This window comes from Dermacentor albipictus, chromosome 1, assembly GCF_038994185.2.
Source record: "Dermacentor albipictus isolate Rhodes 1998 colony chromosome 1, USDA_Dalb.pri_finalv2, whole genome shotgun sequence".
Lineage (NCBI taxonomy): Eukaryota > Metazoa > Arthropoda > Arachnida > Ixodida > Ixodidae > Dermacentor > Dermacentor albipictus.
Window position 1 is genome coordinate 213,258,431 of NC_091821.1, and position 17,902 is coordinate 213,276,332.

The following is a 17,902-nucleotide window of genomic DNA, read 5'->3' on the forward strand; positions in this document are numbered from 1 at the left end:
CGCTCCGATGACGCCACTTTCAGCCAATGGTAGGCGCCCGTGTCGCGGTCTCACACCTGGCGGCTCTCTGCGGTCTTGCCTCGCAGACTGGCAATGCACTTCTAACGAGGAGAAGGGGAGGGCTGCTCATGCTCCATTGTCCGAGGCCCACCTGCTAATCCCGGCGGCGCACGAACTTGTTGGCACGTGAACTTGTTGCCTTAAACTTGTTTGCTCGGCCGCTCCTCTGGAATGTGCTTTCCTGCTTCGGCATTCCTCAATTAGCTGTGCTGCGACTCGAAGTGGTTTGGGGAACTCGAAGTAATCGCAGGAAACAGCTCCATATCTAACAGCTCGTCCTCGCCCCGGTTGTTCTGAATGGCCGGTGAACTCAATTCGCTGGCCATGAGGAACGCTGAAAGAAGCTGCAGGGTACTGGGGTCGAGCCTCGTTTGACAACCCTCGGGATCCTGGGCCCTGGAGAACATACGTCAAACAAACCAAACAACACAGCGCTGCACCACGCGTAAGCGCAGGCTCTTCACCCCTGACTCGCCAGGCTATTACTGAGTCAAAATCAACCCTGATCTTTTAGTTCCCCAATTTTGACAAAGCAGTTCCAACCACCCTTCCAAACAGCTATCCATTTCTCCTCGATTGCCGACAAGACCAGACTACTATTGTTGTTGCAAAACAAAAGGGTCGTTGACGATGCAAACAACAAATGAAAACAGCCGTACATAACTCAAGTGGCCTAACTACACGAACAGCATGTTTCCAATCTATCGCAGTGGCGTACTTATCGCATGTATTGGTGCCACTGAACAATCTGGTCAACCTTACAAGTACGTAATCACAAGCGCACTAGCCTTGTGGTCACTAAACAAAACGCGTACTTGCGTTGTAGGCAAACTTTTCATTTACGCTTACTCACGTTTCTTCCCTGAAAGTCGTACAGGACACGTGACATAAACGAACAATTAAATTTGCGGGACTTACACACTCCGCAGAACCCTTAAAATAATGCGTCTTCTACTAACTCTTTCCACGCACGCTCACTAAAGAAGTCAGAATACGGCTGCCCTCAACACACGAGCAACCCAGTCATAAATCTGCTTCCTTCCGTCCACACAGGACACGCGCTAATGGAACTAAGAACGCTTCTCAGTGCAAATCATGCACTCACTGAAAACTACGCGCTTAACCTTAGAAAATTCAAAAACATTTAAAGAAGGTTAAATAACACACGCGCTTTACCATAGGCCTTTCGACGATAACCTTGACCTTCAGGTTACTCACACACACAAAAAAAAAGCCCATCTACTTATTAATGAGCATCTCGCGAGACTACATGTTTACTTAAAACGCATCTTTCAAATCTCGAGCTTCTCAAATGAAAACACAAACAAAGCTCATACCTTTACATATTGAAAGAAAACCTAGTCTCAAATCGCGAAATTTTCCGATGCTCAAAATAAAAAACAACACACTTAATTTCTACGGAAGCGCTCCTGGCCTCCCTTTCCAAACGCTTCCGTCTGACTCATACTTTGAGTCGAACCCGCGGTGGGCGTGGTTTGAAAGCTACTCTGTCTGCCGAGAGACAACAAAAGGGCTGATTCACTATCAGCTCCCCCAAGACGTTACGGTTTCCTGCCAATTTGCGTCCTCGCGCCCCGCTTTCAACACAAACTCGATTGACCGCGTCGCTACTGCCCACCTGGTCTCGTCCTGCCACCTTGCGTTTCTTCGAACTGCACGCTGAGCTGTGAAAAGAACTACGGAACGACGAGGAGCTTAACTGCCTCGTGCCCTTTGTCCGCGTCCGTGCAGAACATTCTTCGCGGTCCCCCTTTGACCTGTGGCTCGAACGTTTAGGATGCGTCAACATCGTCCGAGACGACCGCATCTTTTTCCTCGCGCCCTGCCCTTTTTGGTTTCTCGCCATCTTTGGCGGCGCTGCATTAATTACCGTCTTTCGGTCTTTACCGCGCTTCTTTTTAAGGCGCTTTCTCTTTGCACTTGCTTTCATGTCGCCTTCTCGTGCCTCGTGCTGGCCGGTACACATTTCGTCGGCCCGGATCGGTCTCTTACCCGCACAGTCTGAGTGATTCTTACTTAAATCAACACTCGCTCTGCCTCGACTGGCGGACAGCTCAACCGACTCTGGCCCAATGCAGCAGGCTTTACTCGAGTTAGACAACTCGCACTCTTGCGAACTGCCCTCTACTACATTGTCCAGCTCACGCTGTGCATCGGCACACAGCCCGTCGGTATCGATCACTGTCTCACGCGCACAGTCCGAATGATTAACACCTGAATCATCCCTATCTAGGCCATCTAGACTGGCGGAGAGCCGCACCGATCCCTGAACAATGCAGTTGTTCTCTCGTGGACTACGGAGCTCGCCATGCCGAGAACTACTCTCAACTGCATCGCTCAGTTCGCACTTCACTTCTGCACGCAGATCTGACCTGACATGGGTGCTCGCTTCTGTCGGGTCAGAAATACCCTTTCCTTCGCTAGCAACCTCGCTAACATTACCAGCGACGCACACACGCGGTAACTGTGCCAATTTGTTCGCAGCTGGCCTAGCTGTCTCTACAGTCATCTGTTGGCACAGCACCTCGTCGCTCTCCTTGCGGCCTTTAACGGCCTCTGTTGCCACTAAGGCATCGTTAGCAGCTAGCCTTTTCCATTTTCCTATGAATCTGCAGCCAATCTCACAGGCACTACTCTTTTCCTCGGCTTTTGGCGAAAATCTAGACACTTCCTCATTCTTTCGCTCTGTACTATTTACAGAATTCTCAGACAGCCGTTGTCTCTGTGCCAATAACTGATCACAATGCTGTATCTCTTTGATCAGTGCTGCCTTCTCTCTCTCATACTTTTGCTCATGCTTACGTTCCTGATACTCACGTTCGCGTTCATTCTCACGTTCGTGACGCTGACACCTAAGAGTAAGTTCTTGAAGCTCCTGCTTCCGTTGATTCTCGCGTTCTTCACGCGTACGCTCACTCCTAAGTTCACGAAGCTCCCGCAAACGTACACGACGCTCACGCTGCCGTGGCTCCTGTATCACCTCCCAAGCAAGCTTAATGCTTTCATCATCATTGCCACTATCTTGAATCGCCTTTATGATAGCTGGCGTTTCCATCCGTTCGTCCGCCTCAACTCCCAAATCGTCGCACACCAACAATAAGTCTAACCTCGTCAACCTTCTAAGATCCATGGCAGCTGCCCCGACAGGTGGTTAGAACTGTTTTCCTTAATTAATTTGTGCAAACACACAATGCAACAAACTCCCGATTCCCAGAACTATCAAAATGAACACACAACATTTGAGTCTGGCGAATCATAAGGAAAAAAACCACGCGCTCACTTACGGTTGCAGCACCCTGCCATCCGGTTCATTCGTCCGCTGTTCCCGGTTCCTCCGGACTTCCTGGGTCGAAGGCTCGCTCCTTCTTCGCAACTCCCAGTCTCTTCGGACCTCTTTCGACGAAGGCTCTCTCTTCTTCGCTCTTCCCGGTTCCTTATGATCTCTCTCGACGAAGGTTGATCTGTAGCGCTGCCACCAGCTGATGCATTCGGAGGCGATCTCACCGCTGCCAACCAGATGTAGGGGTTGAGGGACGGACTCCGGGATGAAAACCCAAACTTGGGAGTATTTATTCTACATTATATACAGGGAGGTGAGCGTCAATTAACAGTCGTACAGTCATTACGGGCCGGCAGCAACTCGGACGCTGCGGCCCGCAGCAAGAAGTTCGAGAGAGGTGAATCAGGGAATCAGGGCATATCCCAGAATGCTCAGGTCTCTCTGGAAGGCTTCTTATAAACCCTTCGAGCACTGTAAGTCACGTCATGTTTGACCAATGGGAGAGTCCGCTCCGATGACGCCACTTTCAGCCAATGGTAGGCGCCCGTGTCGCGGTCTCACACCTGGCGGCTCTCTGCGGTCTTGCCTCGCAGACTGGCAATGCACTTCTAACGAGGAGAAGGGGAGGGCTGCTCATGCTCCATTGTCCGAGGCCCACCTGCTAATCCCGGCGGCGCACGAACTTGTTGGCACGTGAACTTGTTGCCTTAAACTTGTTTGCTCGGCCGCTCCTCTGGAATGTGCTTTCCTGCTTCGGCATTCCTCAATTAGCTGTGCTGCGACTCGAAGTGGTTTGGGGAACTCGAAGTAATCGCAGGAAACAGCTCCATATCTAACACTGCTTGCAGTGTTGAATCGCAGTGGCGATTGAAAGATTCTGAAAGATGCCGTGGTGAAGAGCGCTTGGGTCGAATTTCCGGTACACGTGATGTTCAATTGTGCATTATTGCCAGTACATGTGCGTTTCTGCATCAATCTGTTAGTAGGCGCTCTACACAAATTGTGCACTTTAGTCACACTACTAAGCCGTGATCGCAGCTCTTCTCCTGAAGTGACTCGAAGCTCACTAGCACTGAATTTGTTAAAACACTGCATATCATGCCTCTCGGTTAACCTCGCTTAACCCCCTTTCTTCTCGTTGATCGCATATCATGCCTGTCATTCGTGTTTTGTAGTCTTGTAGAAGCGCATGAAAGAGACAGGACGGTAGAAGACACAGCACGGGACGCTGCCTCGATCTCGCAGCTGAGCTTTATTGGGCAAGCATATAGTATGTATGCAGGAACAAAATTCAGTTTTGACTCGGTGCCCATAATGCGTCTGCCACCGTCCTTCGTCTCTTTTCCGCCGTTAATATGCAGTTCCGAAATGTAGTAGCCCAGCTCTCGTTTGTTCTGTTGTTCTTGCAGTGACATTGAGTACTTTGCTTGTGAATCCTCACGGAAATATGTGGCTTTGAGAGCCTGATCGTGGCCGTCTCATTCATTACACCCCGTTTTGTAATTACATGCCACTGCAACGGAAACTTTGCGGTATGCTCAGCCGTGGAGACAGCGCGTGAAAAAGTCGTGCCGAATGAAAGATCTCTTGTACTCCCCAGTTTGTCTCTGCATCGCGTTTATTCACATTTCGGAGTCTCGCCGTGTCATTGTAATCATAACCGAATATATTAGGATTTATAGATTATTCTGCTTGGAAGCTATGCAGTTTTTTGGCAATAACTACTTGTATTATATAGCGAAGTTTCTAGTGCGACTGGAAGTGCTATAGAAAACGTTATACGCGTGCTTTCACGGTGTCCTTAGAAAACTAGATAATTCACGGAGTTTTTATGTAGAGTGAAAGTGGGCCATGTTAGGGGGAATTGACAGGAAAGTTTTAAAGTGTGTGGGTTAGGGGCTAAATGGAAATTGCGACACCCTCGTTTTTTACCTGTTTAGATGCTGCATCTGAAACACTTACAAAGCTTCGCAGCTGCTCTGGCATAACCAAACGTGACAGCAGTTCTATATTTGCATAGAATGGGAGCCATGTTATGGGTTACGCGTACTGAGAGCTAGTTTGAAGTGTCCCGGTTAATTACAAACTTTGCAGAAAATTACTTATAAAAGCGTTCCAAAGCTTTACACACGTATTTTAAGAATCGGGAAAGAAGTTCTTCCAATGTCCTGAAAGGACTCGACGTGCCACAGGGTCGAAATTTCGAGGGAATAGGATTTCCCATCATAATTTAAAGTAAGACAACAAAACTCCAAGGCGTCCATGTTTCCCACCTAACGCATTAAAGAAATAAACATCCATGAGTGGATCATATTGACACGTGGACGTGTTTATTTTTTTCGGGTGAGCGCTTTTCACCGTCTAACAAATGTTATCGCTTAGCGCGGGACGCGACTGCATGTATCAGAAGTTTCTGGGATGTTATCCATCGTTCTATCCTCCGTCTGTTGTCACCAAACCTTGTGTAATCTGACAGCATGTTTGAGCGACGTGAATGGAGTTGAACTTTCTGGGAAACACGTGGGCATCAGCGATTACTATAGAACGTTCGATGGCTCGTGTATAAAAGCCGACGCGCTTACCCAGCAGATCAGATTTCGACGATCGCTGACTGTGTTCGCCGCTATCGTTGTGCTTTGAGTGTAACTTGTTTTTGTGAGCACAAGTTCGCCCAATAAAAACTTAGTTTCGTCATTCATAGTTTTGTTACTGCGTTCTTTACCGTTACTATACGTGACAATATGCAATCTTTACGTGCTGGTTCTTCATGACCACGCTACATAGTGCCGCTCGCTACATTATGCGCGAGTAGTGCGGTAATGTTCCCACAAGCGGTTCACAATGATATCGTGTAAAAAAAATACATGTCGTTATTTGTGCCTGCAGATGTTGCACTAAAGTAAGAACACGGGCAAGTTTTCTTACACATTTCTTCCTGCCTATAGATGGGGACCTCGCTTTCCGGCCATGAGCAATGCCTACGACAGGGATCTCCGGGAGTTGGCCAAGAAAATTGCCAACGAAGAGCTTTCGCTCTGGCCTTTTCTCCGCGAAGGTGTCTACTGCATGGTTGGAGGACCAAACTTCGAGTCTGTTGCCGAGATAAACATGCTCCGAGTACTCGGCGCCGACGCTTGTGGTATGTCATTCCCGCTTCAGAAGTTCTGAGCATCATTCCTTTACTCCAGTCATGCTTATCCACTTCGATCAAAAAATGAAACCGCGATCAGAAAATTCAGTAAACTGGCTTTATTTCAGGCCATCCCCATGTAATCCGAATGTCGTTATTTAGGACTGAAACTTTCGGATACGTTTGGACGACCACATTTCCTAACAGAAGCGGGTTATGAAGCGTTCTTCAGGCCCGATTGTACGGGAAGTAGACAGGGTTGTATATAGGGCTGTTCTTTCTTGGACGAAACTTATTCCGATATAACTTGAACATTTACTTTACTTAACAGGGGAAAAAATGTGGATGATATGATGCGTAACGTATATGTTAAGATGAATCTCAATGTCTTCACTTCAACTTTGGGTTATGAGCAGTGGCGTAGCCAGAAATTTCGTTCGGGGGGGGGGGCTACGCCACTGGCTCTATATATATATATATATATATATATATATATATATATATATATATATATATATATATATATATATATATATATATATATATATATATATATATATATATATATATATATATATATATAGCTGCACGTTGCAGCTCAGCCTCCTCCTTAAGAGGAAGCTTTAGCTCGGGTGCTCCTATTTAGGTACATGTAGAAGGGAAATTCGTTTTTCCCTGCAACCACTACACCAAATTTGAGGAGGTTTGTTGCATATAAAAGAAAAAGTTTAATTCTAGTGACGACTGGCTTCCAATTTTTCGTTTAGGTGGTCAATTATTTATTAAAAATTGGCCAAAATTGAAAATTTTCAGAAAACAAAACTATCAAGTTTAAAACTCCGTGACTCAACAATGAAAAATCATATCACAATTCTGCGAATTGCATCTAATAATACATCTACAGCGGACAAAATAGATATGTTACACATGAATCTCAAAAAAAATTAGTATTGTGGAAATACGGCTTTTGCAGAACCCTTGTACACAACGTAACCAATCCACGTAAGATACAAATTGACACAGAAAACTTGTCCGCTTTGACTGTTATAATAAATGCCGTTTACAAAACCACAATATCTGTTCTTCATGCATAGCTATTAGTTTGTAAACGTCGTGCTTCTATTTTTTCAAACTTTCCAATTTTCCAAAATATTTTTTTAAAAATTCAGGCCCTAAATCGAAGTTCTGTTTCCAACAGACACTAGGATTTAACTTTCTCAAATGCAACCAATTTCAATGAAAGCGATTGCATGATTATCTCAGAAAAGCATTTCTGCGTTTTACAAGTATTTGAATAGGCCGCGTCGGATTGGGCCCGAGCTAAAGCTTCCTCTTAAACAATTTATCGAGGGATCAAATACATGAATAATAACTGCATTGTCATTTCCAAAGATGCTGCAAACGAATTCTTGAAAGCTACGCACTGTAAATACAAGTAAAATATGTATTCTTTCATAAAATATTATAGTCGTATGTGCCAAAAATTGTGCCCAACATAACTGACGTCAATGCTTCCATGTTTTTTGTCTATTTATTAAGTAAACAAAACATCACACAAACTTTAGAACAATATCAGTTCGAAACCAGGAAAGCAGTGCATGCCGCTGATATGAAAAATTAAAAGGCAGTGAACTGAACAAGTTGAGGACAAATATGTTAATGAAACTTTGTCATTCAAGAACCGTGCTTACATTCTTGTATATATGCAATGGCGAGTGAAAAATCTCAATGACGCTGTCGTTTGTTCCAATGCATTACGCAGGTGTAGCTGTCCCTTGTCGTGTATCGTGAGTAATTGCACCGAAGTTATAGTCACGACAGAGAGCACCTATAAAAAGCAGGAGTTCTGCAAGATATATGAGGGCAAGTCAAATGAATGAGCCAACAACGGGGTACTTTATTTAGAAGCAGTCTTCATGAGAATTTAGACATTTGTCCTATTGACTAACGAGTTGCGTGATTCCCGTCTTATAAAACTCCTTGGGTTGCTGCTTCAAAACGTCTGTATCTGGTTCCCTTGAGCTGTTTTTTCGGTTGCCCCAAAATGTAGAAGTCGCAAGGTGACTGGTCTGAGCTGTATGGCGGATGTTGCAGCGTTTCCCACTTGAACTTTGCCAGTTTTGTATAAACCACATAAGCGACGTGGGGACAGGCATTGTCGTGGAACAAGATGACCCCATTCGTTAATTTTCCACGTTGTTCGTTCTTGATTGCGACACGCTGCCGTTCTGGCGTTTCACACTATCGGAAACAATTGATAGCCTCTCAAGATTTAGCAAATTCTATCAGTAATGGACCCTGTCGATCGAAAAGAAAGTCAACAACACCTTTCCAGCGGAAATGATGGCCTTTACGTTCTTTGGGCGTGGTAAATTCGAATGTTTCCACTGTAAGCTTTGCCGTCGTGTTTCAGGCTCGTAGTAGTGGCACCAAGGTTCGTCCCCGATCACAGTTGCAAACAAGAAGTCGTCATGCTCATTGTGATACCCGATCAGATGAGTCAAGGCAGCGCGAAACTTCTCCGTCTTCTCGCGATGGATAAAAATCTTGGGGATCCATTGCGCACCATAGTGCCGATAACCGAGAAGCTCATTAATTATGGCGTGAACCGCACCGTGACTGATGTTCAGACGGTCTGCCAGTTCATCAATGCTTATCCTCCGTTCTTGTTTCAGCAGCTCGTGAACCTTTGAAATTGTGTGGGGGGTGATTGCACGATGGTTTTGGCCCGGTCTTGCAATGTCTTTGCAACGTCCTTTGAACAGTTTGCTCCAACGCTTCACAGTGGTCAATGAAATGCAGTGTTCAACGTACACGGCAGTCATATGGTGATTAATTTCTGTTTTGGAAACACCTTCAGCTGTCAAAAACTTCGCGACACCGTGCTGTTCAACTTTTGAAGTGTCCATATGTGACGCAACCATATTCAACGCAGTGTATGAGAGCATTAAAGAACATTTATCTTCACACCTGCGTGTCACTTTTGTAAATGAGACATGCCGTTATCCTTTGCGCATGCATCGCAGATAATGAACCGAACCATTATTGCGCGGTTAGGGTAGGCTCACTTTCATTTGACTCGCCCTCGTACATTAGAAATACAAAGATACAATGGGATATGCAAATGCGAAAATACGGCTTGATAAAGGACAAAAAAGTGTCACTGGAAACAAAGTTCACTGCATGTATACACAAAACCTCGCAACAAGATAGTTAAGTATACGTATAAGTCTCCAATGAGTCTATGTATGTAAGAAGAAGTAACTGTATATAATGCGTCAAACAAGGCAAATAAACATGTTGCACAATCATAGATTCACAGAATCCTAGATTCTGCCCCCATTCTGCCCCCCGATGTACTGCGCGTGACGGAAGGCGGCGCGCTTGCTCCCCGCTTTTCTCCTTTGCGCACACAAGACTGAGCCACCATCGTCGGCTCACCCATTCCACCTTCCCTCCTACGCTTTCACTCGCACATACAGCATACAGCGCGTGGTCACGATGTTATCACCCTTGGACTTTATACGAAACATGAGGGCGATGGCAGGAATGCGCCTGGAGTGTTCATATAATTGCTTTCGCAATAATATAATAAACGTATCCGGCAACTGAAGCGTCCCGTCACCCATTACTTTCCGCAAAAGAAGTATCAAAATCGAACTTTCACCATGCGACAATTCGCTGCGCCGCAACAATGTATTTTTTTTCTGTGAGGCGGAGGCACCGAAATGAAAAAAAAAAACGCATAGGAAAGTATGTTGGCCAGAATCTAATTCCTACTTCGGGCACCCAATGGGGCTACGGAAAGAATACCGAAGAAAACACGAGACGGTTGGTCCACTGAGAACCATACGCATACTGCTCAGTATCCTACACCGGCGAAACAAGACTTTCCGGAAAGGTTCCGCTCAAGGAATGCGCTGCAATCCTTCGAGTCCCCACAGTGTAGGCGGCGAGCGACCATTGTTTTTTTTTCCTCATATGCTAGCCCTGTCCGGTGAAAATCCACTCGGCCAGAGCAAACCGAACGCCCACCGAAGTGCACCGCACGGTGATCGGGGCCATACGAGAAAAACGTATGCGCTCTGGCTGGCTCTGGCAGCCCGCGGGTAGGGTAGCGAGAACAAAAAAAAAAAAAATTGAAGAGGCTCAATGTGTCCTTGCGAATAAAAGTCAAAGAAGAAAAAATAAATAAGAACGTAGTTACTTTGGCTGGCTTTAGTGTCTTGACATGGATGTTCTGGCGTAGGTTAAAAAAAAATATTTTTTTATGTGACATGACGGCACAAATGAACCACCCCAACGCTTCGTCTCATTGGACCTCGCTGCCTGCTTTGTCAACTCGTCTGCTAGTGTGTTGATTTGGCTTGTCTCGTTGTATGTTCCGATGTAAGACTTTAGAAAAGTCAATAGACCTTTGGCGTCAAATGTTTATAACAACATTAAACCCACAAAGTTCCGCAATTGAAAATCTAAAGCACAGCTTTGGAAATGTCAATGCACCTTTAAGATCAAGAGCTTATGAGATTTATGCCCATAAAGTTTCGCACTTGATATCCATGCGCTCCATAGATTCCGTGGCCTCAGTGAGATGCCGCGGCGAGATGCTGCGGCGAGCCCGCTCACCATCAAGGTGCCCTTGAAACTTTGTGCTCGTATGGGAGTGCTCGGCGTTATGCGACTCCCGGAGTATGGGCGTTGCCACGAAATCCAGCCCGAGTTTGCAATCTTCGCGGTTAAATGTCTTTTCGAGCGTCAAAAAGACATTCTAGACAAAATCCAGAGTGATTTCCGGCGCTGGGGGTCGCTTTGGTCGGCGGTGCATGGACAGCACGAAAAAATTTCGGGGGGGGCTGAAGCCCCATAAGCCCCCCCCCCCTGGCTACGCCCCTGGTTATGAGTGCTTGAATACTGATGAAGCGTGTCCACTGAGCGTGAACGAACGTGCCTATATGGGGCAGTATTTAGAAAACTTTTACCTAAGAGAATTCGCTTACTCTCCAGCGTTCGGGGGTCTCCACTACTCGTGATGATGACACAGTCGCTGCGGTAATGGCTAATCGCCGACGACCCTTAGGCAAAAAAAAAAAGAACGTTTTGAGAATACGAGCATGATGTTTGTTTAAACAGTTTCAAGAAGTGTCTTATTGCTCTTCAGTTCTGTGTTGAAATGTTTTCTTTTCATTGCTGTCCTTTCGATTAACCTTCCTTTGTCATAAGGACAAAGCGTGAACTGTAATATGGGGAACGCCAAGGGTAGACCGACAACTCAAGTGCTCTTTTTGTCGCTTGCGGTGTCGTCCTCGTCATCTAATTCATGTCCGAAAATGTCCGACCTTGTTACAACGAAGTCTAACAAAACCAACTGGCGGTGCAACTGTAACCTCACTCGTAATCTGAATTCACGAGAAAAACTGAACAAGCGGCACCGTGCCACTATTGCTTATGCAAATCATCACGTGCTACCACAACTTGTGATCTCAAAAGTGCTTTTTGTGAGGACTATTTATACCGTAGCTGGTGCCCCCGCAGTTAGCAAGAAACACAGTATCAGGTGAATTCAACCCTTTCCCACGATTTTTGGCGAAACTGAACATACTAAATTACCACAGATTTGAATACTCGAACAATGTCAAAGTTCTCTCGCCTTCTTTTTTTCTTTTTCAGAATAACTGAAACTCTTATAAATCTGCGTACGTTTAATTTCTTACAGCTAGAGTCTATATGTAATAATGCTCGCATCTGCGCATGATAATGAAAACAATCGTGGCAATAGAATAAACCTGTCGTTCTATACCGCCAAATGAATAAACGCGAATATTGGGAGCAAGAAGTTACTCAAAGTCCGAGCCGCTGTGGCTATACGTAGACACGCTCTCACTGAATATAGCTTCGCATTGATCTAACGACGCAAAGCCATCTGCACATTTGTGTTTAAGTGTGCGCTGACATTTGGAAACATATAGGAAATGCCAATGTTTGACTCTGGTATAATTATTACAGTGGTAGCTCCCCACGTATTGTTCCAACCAGTGAACATGCACAAGGGTGGGACTGGAAAATGACAGCAATGATTGCTAGCCGACGTCGATCATAGTTACCTTACTATCATTCCAGGCATTTACAAATCTGACCAGAACACGCTTTTTCGGGTGCGTGCGGTAAGTGCACGTTTAGGGACACGTGTTCGCCTTTGTCAGCCAGTGATTATAACTGTCGGCATAGGCGTGTGACAAACTATTAAGGGATAGCACTACGCTTCTTCAGCCACGTGTGTCTCCTTTCGCCTGCTTTCACCCGCATAATTATACATAAAAAAAACATCGGATTATGTCCTCACGGCTGCCCTGCAGGAAGGCGTTTACGGAACGTCCTTGCGGTAGCGGAACGTCCTTGCGGTAGCTTCTCCCTTAAATCCGACGGATGTCGTCACTTCGTATAGGAGCACTTAAACATATATCGGCGGTAAGCCTTGCAGTATATTGATGACATAAGAAATATGGCAGCTTCACCGGAAGAGCGAAGCATCGACAGCGATAGCAAGGTTGCGCGTTGCGCTTGAACTCCTCGCAAGGCTCCTGACAGTGGAGTTTCCCATAGAGTCACTTGAAAAAGTTTTTCCAGCGACTCTAGTTTCCCGGCGACGGCCGCGCCAGCTGTAGCGTCGAAAGCGCAACTCTGGCACTGATCCAACTTCAGTCGACGGCGTAGAATCCAGCTGGCGCGTGTTGTTGTTATGACCGCGTACGATTCGAAACTTCTGAACCACGTGCGCCACCGTCCTGCAGGTAAACATTCTCATACCGCTGTTTTACGATGGCAAATGTGCAAGACATCGAAAACTGCCCAGGAAAGAAAGCGTGGGGATGGCGGTATTGCTGCGTTAAAGACTGTAACGGCCGCGCAGGACTGCCTGATCTCCGACTCTACAGATTTCCTGGTCGGCCGTTGTTTTGTGCTCGCGCTTCCTTCCTGGAGGACGGCACTAGAAACTATTGCAGTCAGCAGACTGAAGGTTTTGGTCGAGAGAGAGTCTTGCCGGGAAGCCGACTTACATTTTTTTTGTAAATTCTTGATATATTTTAGAGCTATTTATTTTCGTGTACGAAGCGTACTGCGTGGTGGCTGCAGGTGTTCTGGTTTGTGTGAGTCGCTGAGCGCTTCACGCTGTGAGGCTGTGCTTGGGTTCAGGTTGCCGGATACGGTCACCCGAGTATTGGCGGCCGGAGCGGCCCAAGGTCGTGCCGGTGCCTCGGGAGTTGTACACAAAGTTCTGTGACTGCTTGGCAGAACATAGCAGTCTAATACAATTGTTTGTGCAAGTTGTTTAAAAGAGCCTTTTAGTAATTCGGAAAGATATGGCACCTATCATCCGTGGCCAATGAGGCTTTGCGAGCGTGTCAAAACAGCACCACGGAAGAACACATTTTGTCTACCGTAGCTCAAATGGTTGGCCAAGAACACCTACGCCTAACGCTTAATAAGCTCAGCCATGCCTGCACACTCAATTGAGCTGCTTGATCAAAGCATAATATGATAGCTCAGTGTATACTCACGTCCAGAGATACGCTGTAGTTGCGTTTACCTTGCTGGGAGTCGCACTTCTCCAGCACAGTCACACCGGCGAATTCCTTAACGCTGTGAACGTGCCCGGCAGCGTAGAGATTTCGCCCTTTACGACGAATGGCAGGGCGTATCCGACCGTCTAATTCGGGATTGGTTTGAAACAACACAGCAAAACTTGCGCCATTTGTTCGTTTCAAAACAAGCATGAACATGGGATCACGTTGGCATGGGATCACATGGGATCACGTTGGCAGATCGGCGTGGACAGCCTGAGTAGCGTGGCCCGTCAGTGTCAGTTTTGACGGAAGGTGCCGCAAGAGGCGCTCACGATCGCTGCTCGGACGCGCCTCCTGGGCAGTGTCGGGAGCGCATACGCGGGTGTGACACGTTGGCGCGACGCAGCACGCAAGGTTGTAAGGTACCACATAACTTGAGTCAGGAATTTGAACATGAAAGGCGCGTCGGAAGCGAATTGAACCGAACGCATGCTATTCGTAACAGCCTATACTACCTGAGACATTTTTTGTGTTTTCCACGTAACTCGCTAATTAAGTTTAGTTACCCAACTTTTTAATTATTGGCTGAGGACCCCAAGTACGATAGGCAGATTTGTAGAGCACCTTCAGAAACCACCGATCGAGTTGCTTCTTTTACGTCTCACGTAGTCCTCTTTTTCCAGGTTGCAAAGAAAGCCCGCGAAATATGAAAAGAGCCACGTAACGGAGCATTAGCGCAGTGGTATTGTGCTTATCTCAAGCGTGCGTTCGGTGAACAAGGTCGGCTGCATCGAGACTGGCGACGACGAAGTGGCAGGGCCTTCTTTATCTCATCGGCAGCGCTCGGCCAGCAGCATGCATTTTCTCCGTCATCCCACGGGAGCCGACCTTGTTCAGCGAACGCACGCTTGAGAGCAGCACGATACCACTGCGCAAGCGCTCCGTCACGTGGCTTTTTTCATATTTCGCGGGATTTCTTTGCAACCCGGAAAAAAAGACTACGCGAGAAGTATCGTAAAGGAAACAACTCAGTCGGTGGTTTCTGAAAGTGCTCTACAAATCTGCGTATCATACTTGGGGTCTTCAGCCAATAATTTTTAAAAATTGCGTAACTAAACTTTATTAATTAGTGAGGTATGGGGAAAAAACATTGTCCGAGTTGCTATAGGCTATTGCGAACAGTATGCGTTTGGTTCAATTCGCTTCCGACGCGCCTTTTATGTTTAAATTCTTGGCTCAAGTTATGTGGGACACCCCGTATATATTACCTGGTGTTTCACTTAACTTGAACCAAGGATTTTAAAAAGTGGTTAACCATAGCTAAATTAAACCAAGGACATATGGTTTGCCGTCATCTGGTTATCCTTAGAGTGTTCTTTTTATATTCCGCTTAGTTAATTAACTAAGCTCAGTTATACAAAAATTTAATATCCAGTTTAGGCCCAACTGCGTTTCGTTGCGTTGTAGAAGGAGTTCAGAAACGACCGATCCACTTTTTTGTGGCTATCGTATTGCAGTGCTCTCAACCGTGCGTCGACGCTATCGCTTATCAGGGACGACAACGCTTCCTTTCCGTGTGCCGCCGCCAAAGGCGCTGACGCGCCGTGAAGCCGACGCCTAGAGACAAGGCCGCTCACTTCGCCACTATCCGTGCGCTGCAATACGATAGTGCGTGAGCGCAGTCACATGACTTTATTTCATATTTCGCGGGCTTTCTTTGAACGCCGAAAAAAAAATCGCCACGCAGCATGTACGTTGCCGCAAAAAAATTGGAACGGTCGTTTGTGAAACCCCTCTACAACGCAACGAAATGCACTTGGCCCTAAAGTGAGCATTAAAATTTTGCATAATTCATGTTAGTTAATCGACCAAGTAAGCGGAATATAACGACATTCTAAAGAGCGCCACATGACGGCAAATCATACGCCGTTGGTTTCATTCGGCTGCGGCTAACCATTTTTTTTTATTTCCTGGGTTCAAGTTACGTGAAACACCCTGTATATACTATATACAAGGCTTACATACTGATTTTACAGTGTTACAATTACGAAAAATTGCAACCTTTATGTATTTTTCTTCACTTCTTTGTTTTACGGACCAATTCACATCCTATGCAGGTTGTGGCCGCGTCCTATACTATCGATTAAAATTATGATCGCACAAACATTGGTTAATTATCGGGATACACGGCCCGCTGCGACCTTGATTTTTTTTTTTTTGTTCTTGGAGGCAGCTGGAGGGTGCACTTACCACTTCAACTTTCTTATGATGCTCTCTTGCGAGCGTCTCCTGACTGCAGTCTTGCGTACTTGTGCTACAGCGGGTGCTACATATATGAAATGCATTCACCTTTTCCATTACTGTCGCAGGCATGAGCACGGCACACGAGGTCATCGTGGCAAGACATTGTGGCCTCCGTGTCTTCGGGCTTTCGCTCATCAGCAACGTGTGCATAAGCGACTACAACACGTGCCAAGTGGCCAACCACGAAGAGGTCCTCGAAACCGGCCAGAAACGCAAGAAAGACCTCGAAAAACTCGTCAGGGCTCTCATCAAGAAGATGCACGCCTGAAATACTACGCTGTTCCTCGCCTCCCATTCGCTGGCAGTATGTTAGACATGTACCAGAAGACGCATCACAGAAAAGAGCACTACTCGCTAGGGCCGCGACACGTACTTAGGTACACATGAAGGCTGATGGGGAGATGGAAGCCGAAGCATAATTCATGACCTCAGACTGTATGCTCTGCCTTCCGCTTCTTACTAGCCGCAGCGCGGGTCGGCACACTGTTGCGTATTTCTTCACACCCGAATGAAGCGGTGGCACTTTGCTGACTGCTCTTCATACTCTATCTCACAAGTCGTTTGCAGCCCTGTCGAAGGTACGAGGCGTGCACAGGCAACATCCTTGCGCAGCGGAATATAGTTCCGGGCGTATTATGATTACTGGTGGGATTATAGTTTTATTTTTCGTGGTTAGATGACATGCTACAGCGATGCGTGGCATGCTAGGACCTTCGCACATGCTTGTCGTATACTGCGAATTACTGTGACGGTGAGCAGAAGACGCGACCCGGATGAATACATTTCGAGAGGCACGCGGCCTTTATATTGGCTGAGGAGTCCTGCATCTTCCACAGTGCTGCAAACGACTTGTGAGATGGAGTAAAGTAGTGGCTTCAAGAGATGATTACACTACTCTCGGAGTCCGCCACGCTAACCCTTAATGTGACAGGCCCAGCGTCCAAGAGACGCTCGAGGTGAGAGAGTTATAGCACAGCCACCTGTTCTTCGAGATCGGGGCGTGCAGCTCATTTTATGTCTGTCGCGTGAAATTATTACATATATTGCCTTTGTCCAACAATGAAACACTTCGAGTAAAATTCGTTTCATACACATGTTCTTTCACGCGCGGCATGAACATGTTCATATCCTTTTATAGAAAGCATTTCACACAAGTTTTAATTTTGAATGTAGACCCAGGGACCACGTGTTACATTCTTTATTCAAACTTTGGTTCTTATATAGTTCCATCCGTAATCACAACATTAGCGCTACTGAAGTCACTGTGACGCTACGTTGCCACACGGCGTTGTTAGGGTGTATATAGAACAATTATGGGAATACTTCACGAGATCTGGGACAGGCGAATGGTGTGTCAATAAGCAAATGTGGATGAGTGATGTACCGGTGCTGCAATATACGATAAAGCGTTCTTGTAGATTAAACACGTTCGTGTGTGAATCTCTCGCTTCTACAATATCCACGTGAACTATGCGAATGCCGGTGTGGTAGAATGTGCAAGTCCTTCCGGCCTTCGAATACTGCTCTGCGCCCGCCGCGGTAGCC

General features: G+C 46.4%; 1 protein-coding gene across 2 annotated transcripts in view; it reads left to right on the forward strand.

Moving 5' to 3' along the window:
* The window catches only part of LOC135915998 (purine nucleoside phosphorylase-like), a 32,353-nt gene extending 14,572 nt beyond the window's left edge, over positions 1-17,781 (forward strand). For both annotated transcript variants that reach the window (XM_065449195.1, XM_065449196.1), the window contains exons 5-6: positions 6,307-6,500; positions 16,423-17,781. In XM_065449195.1, the coding sequence (XP_065305267.1) occupies positions 6,307-6,500; positions 16,423-16,625 (397 nt within the window). In that variant the 3' untranslated portion in view covers positions 16,626-17,781. The remainder of the gene's footprint in view (positions 1-6,306; positions 6,501-16,422) is intronic.
* The last annotated feature ends 121 nt before the right edge of the window (positions 17,782-17,902 follow it).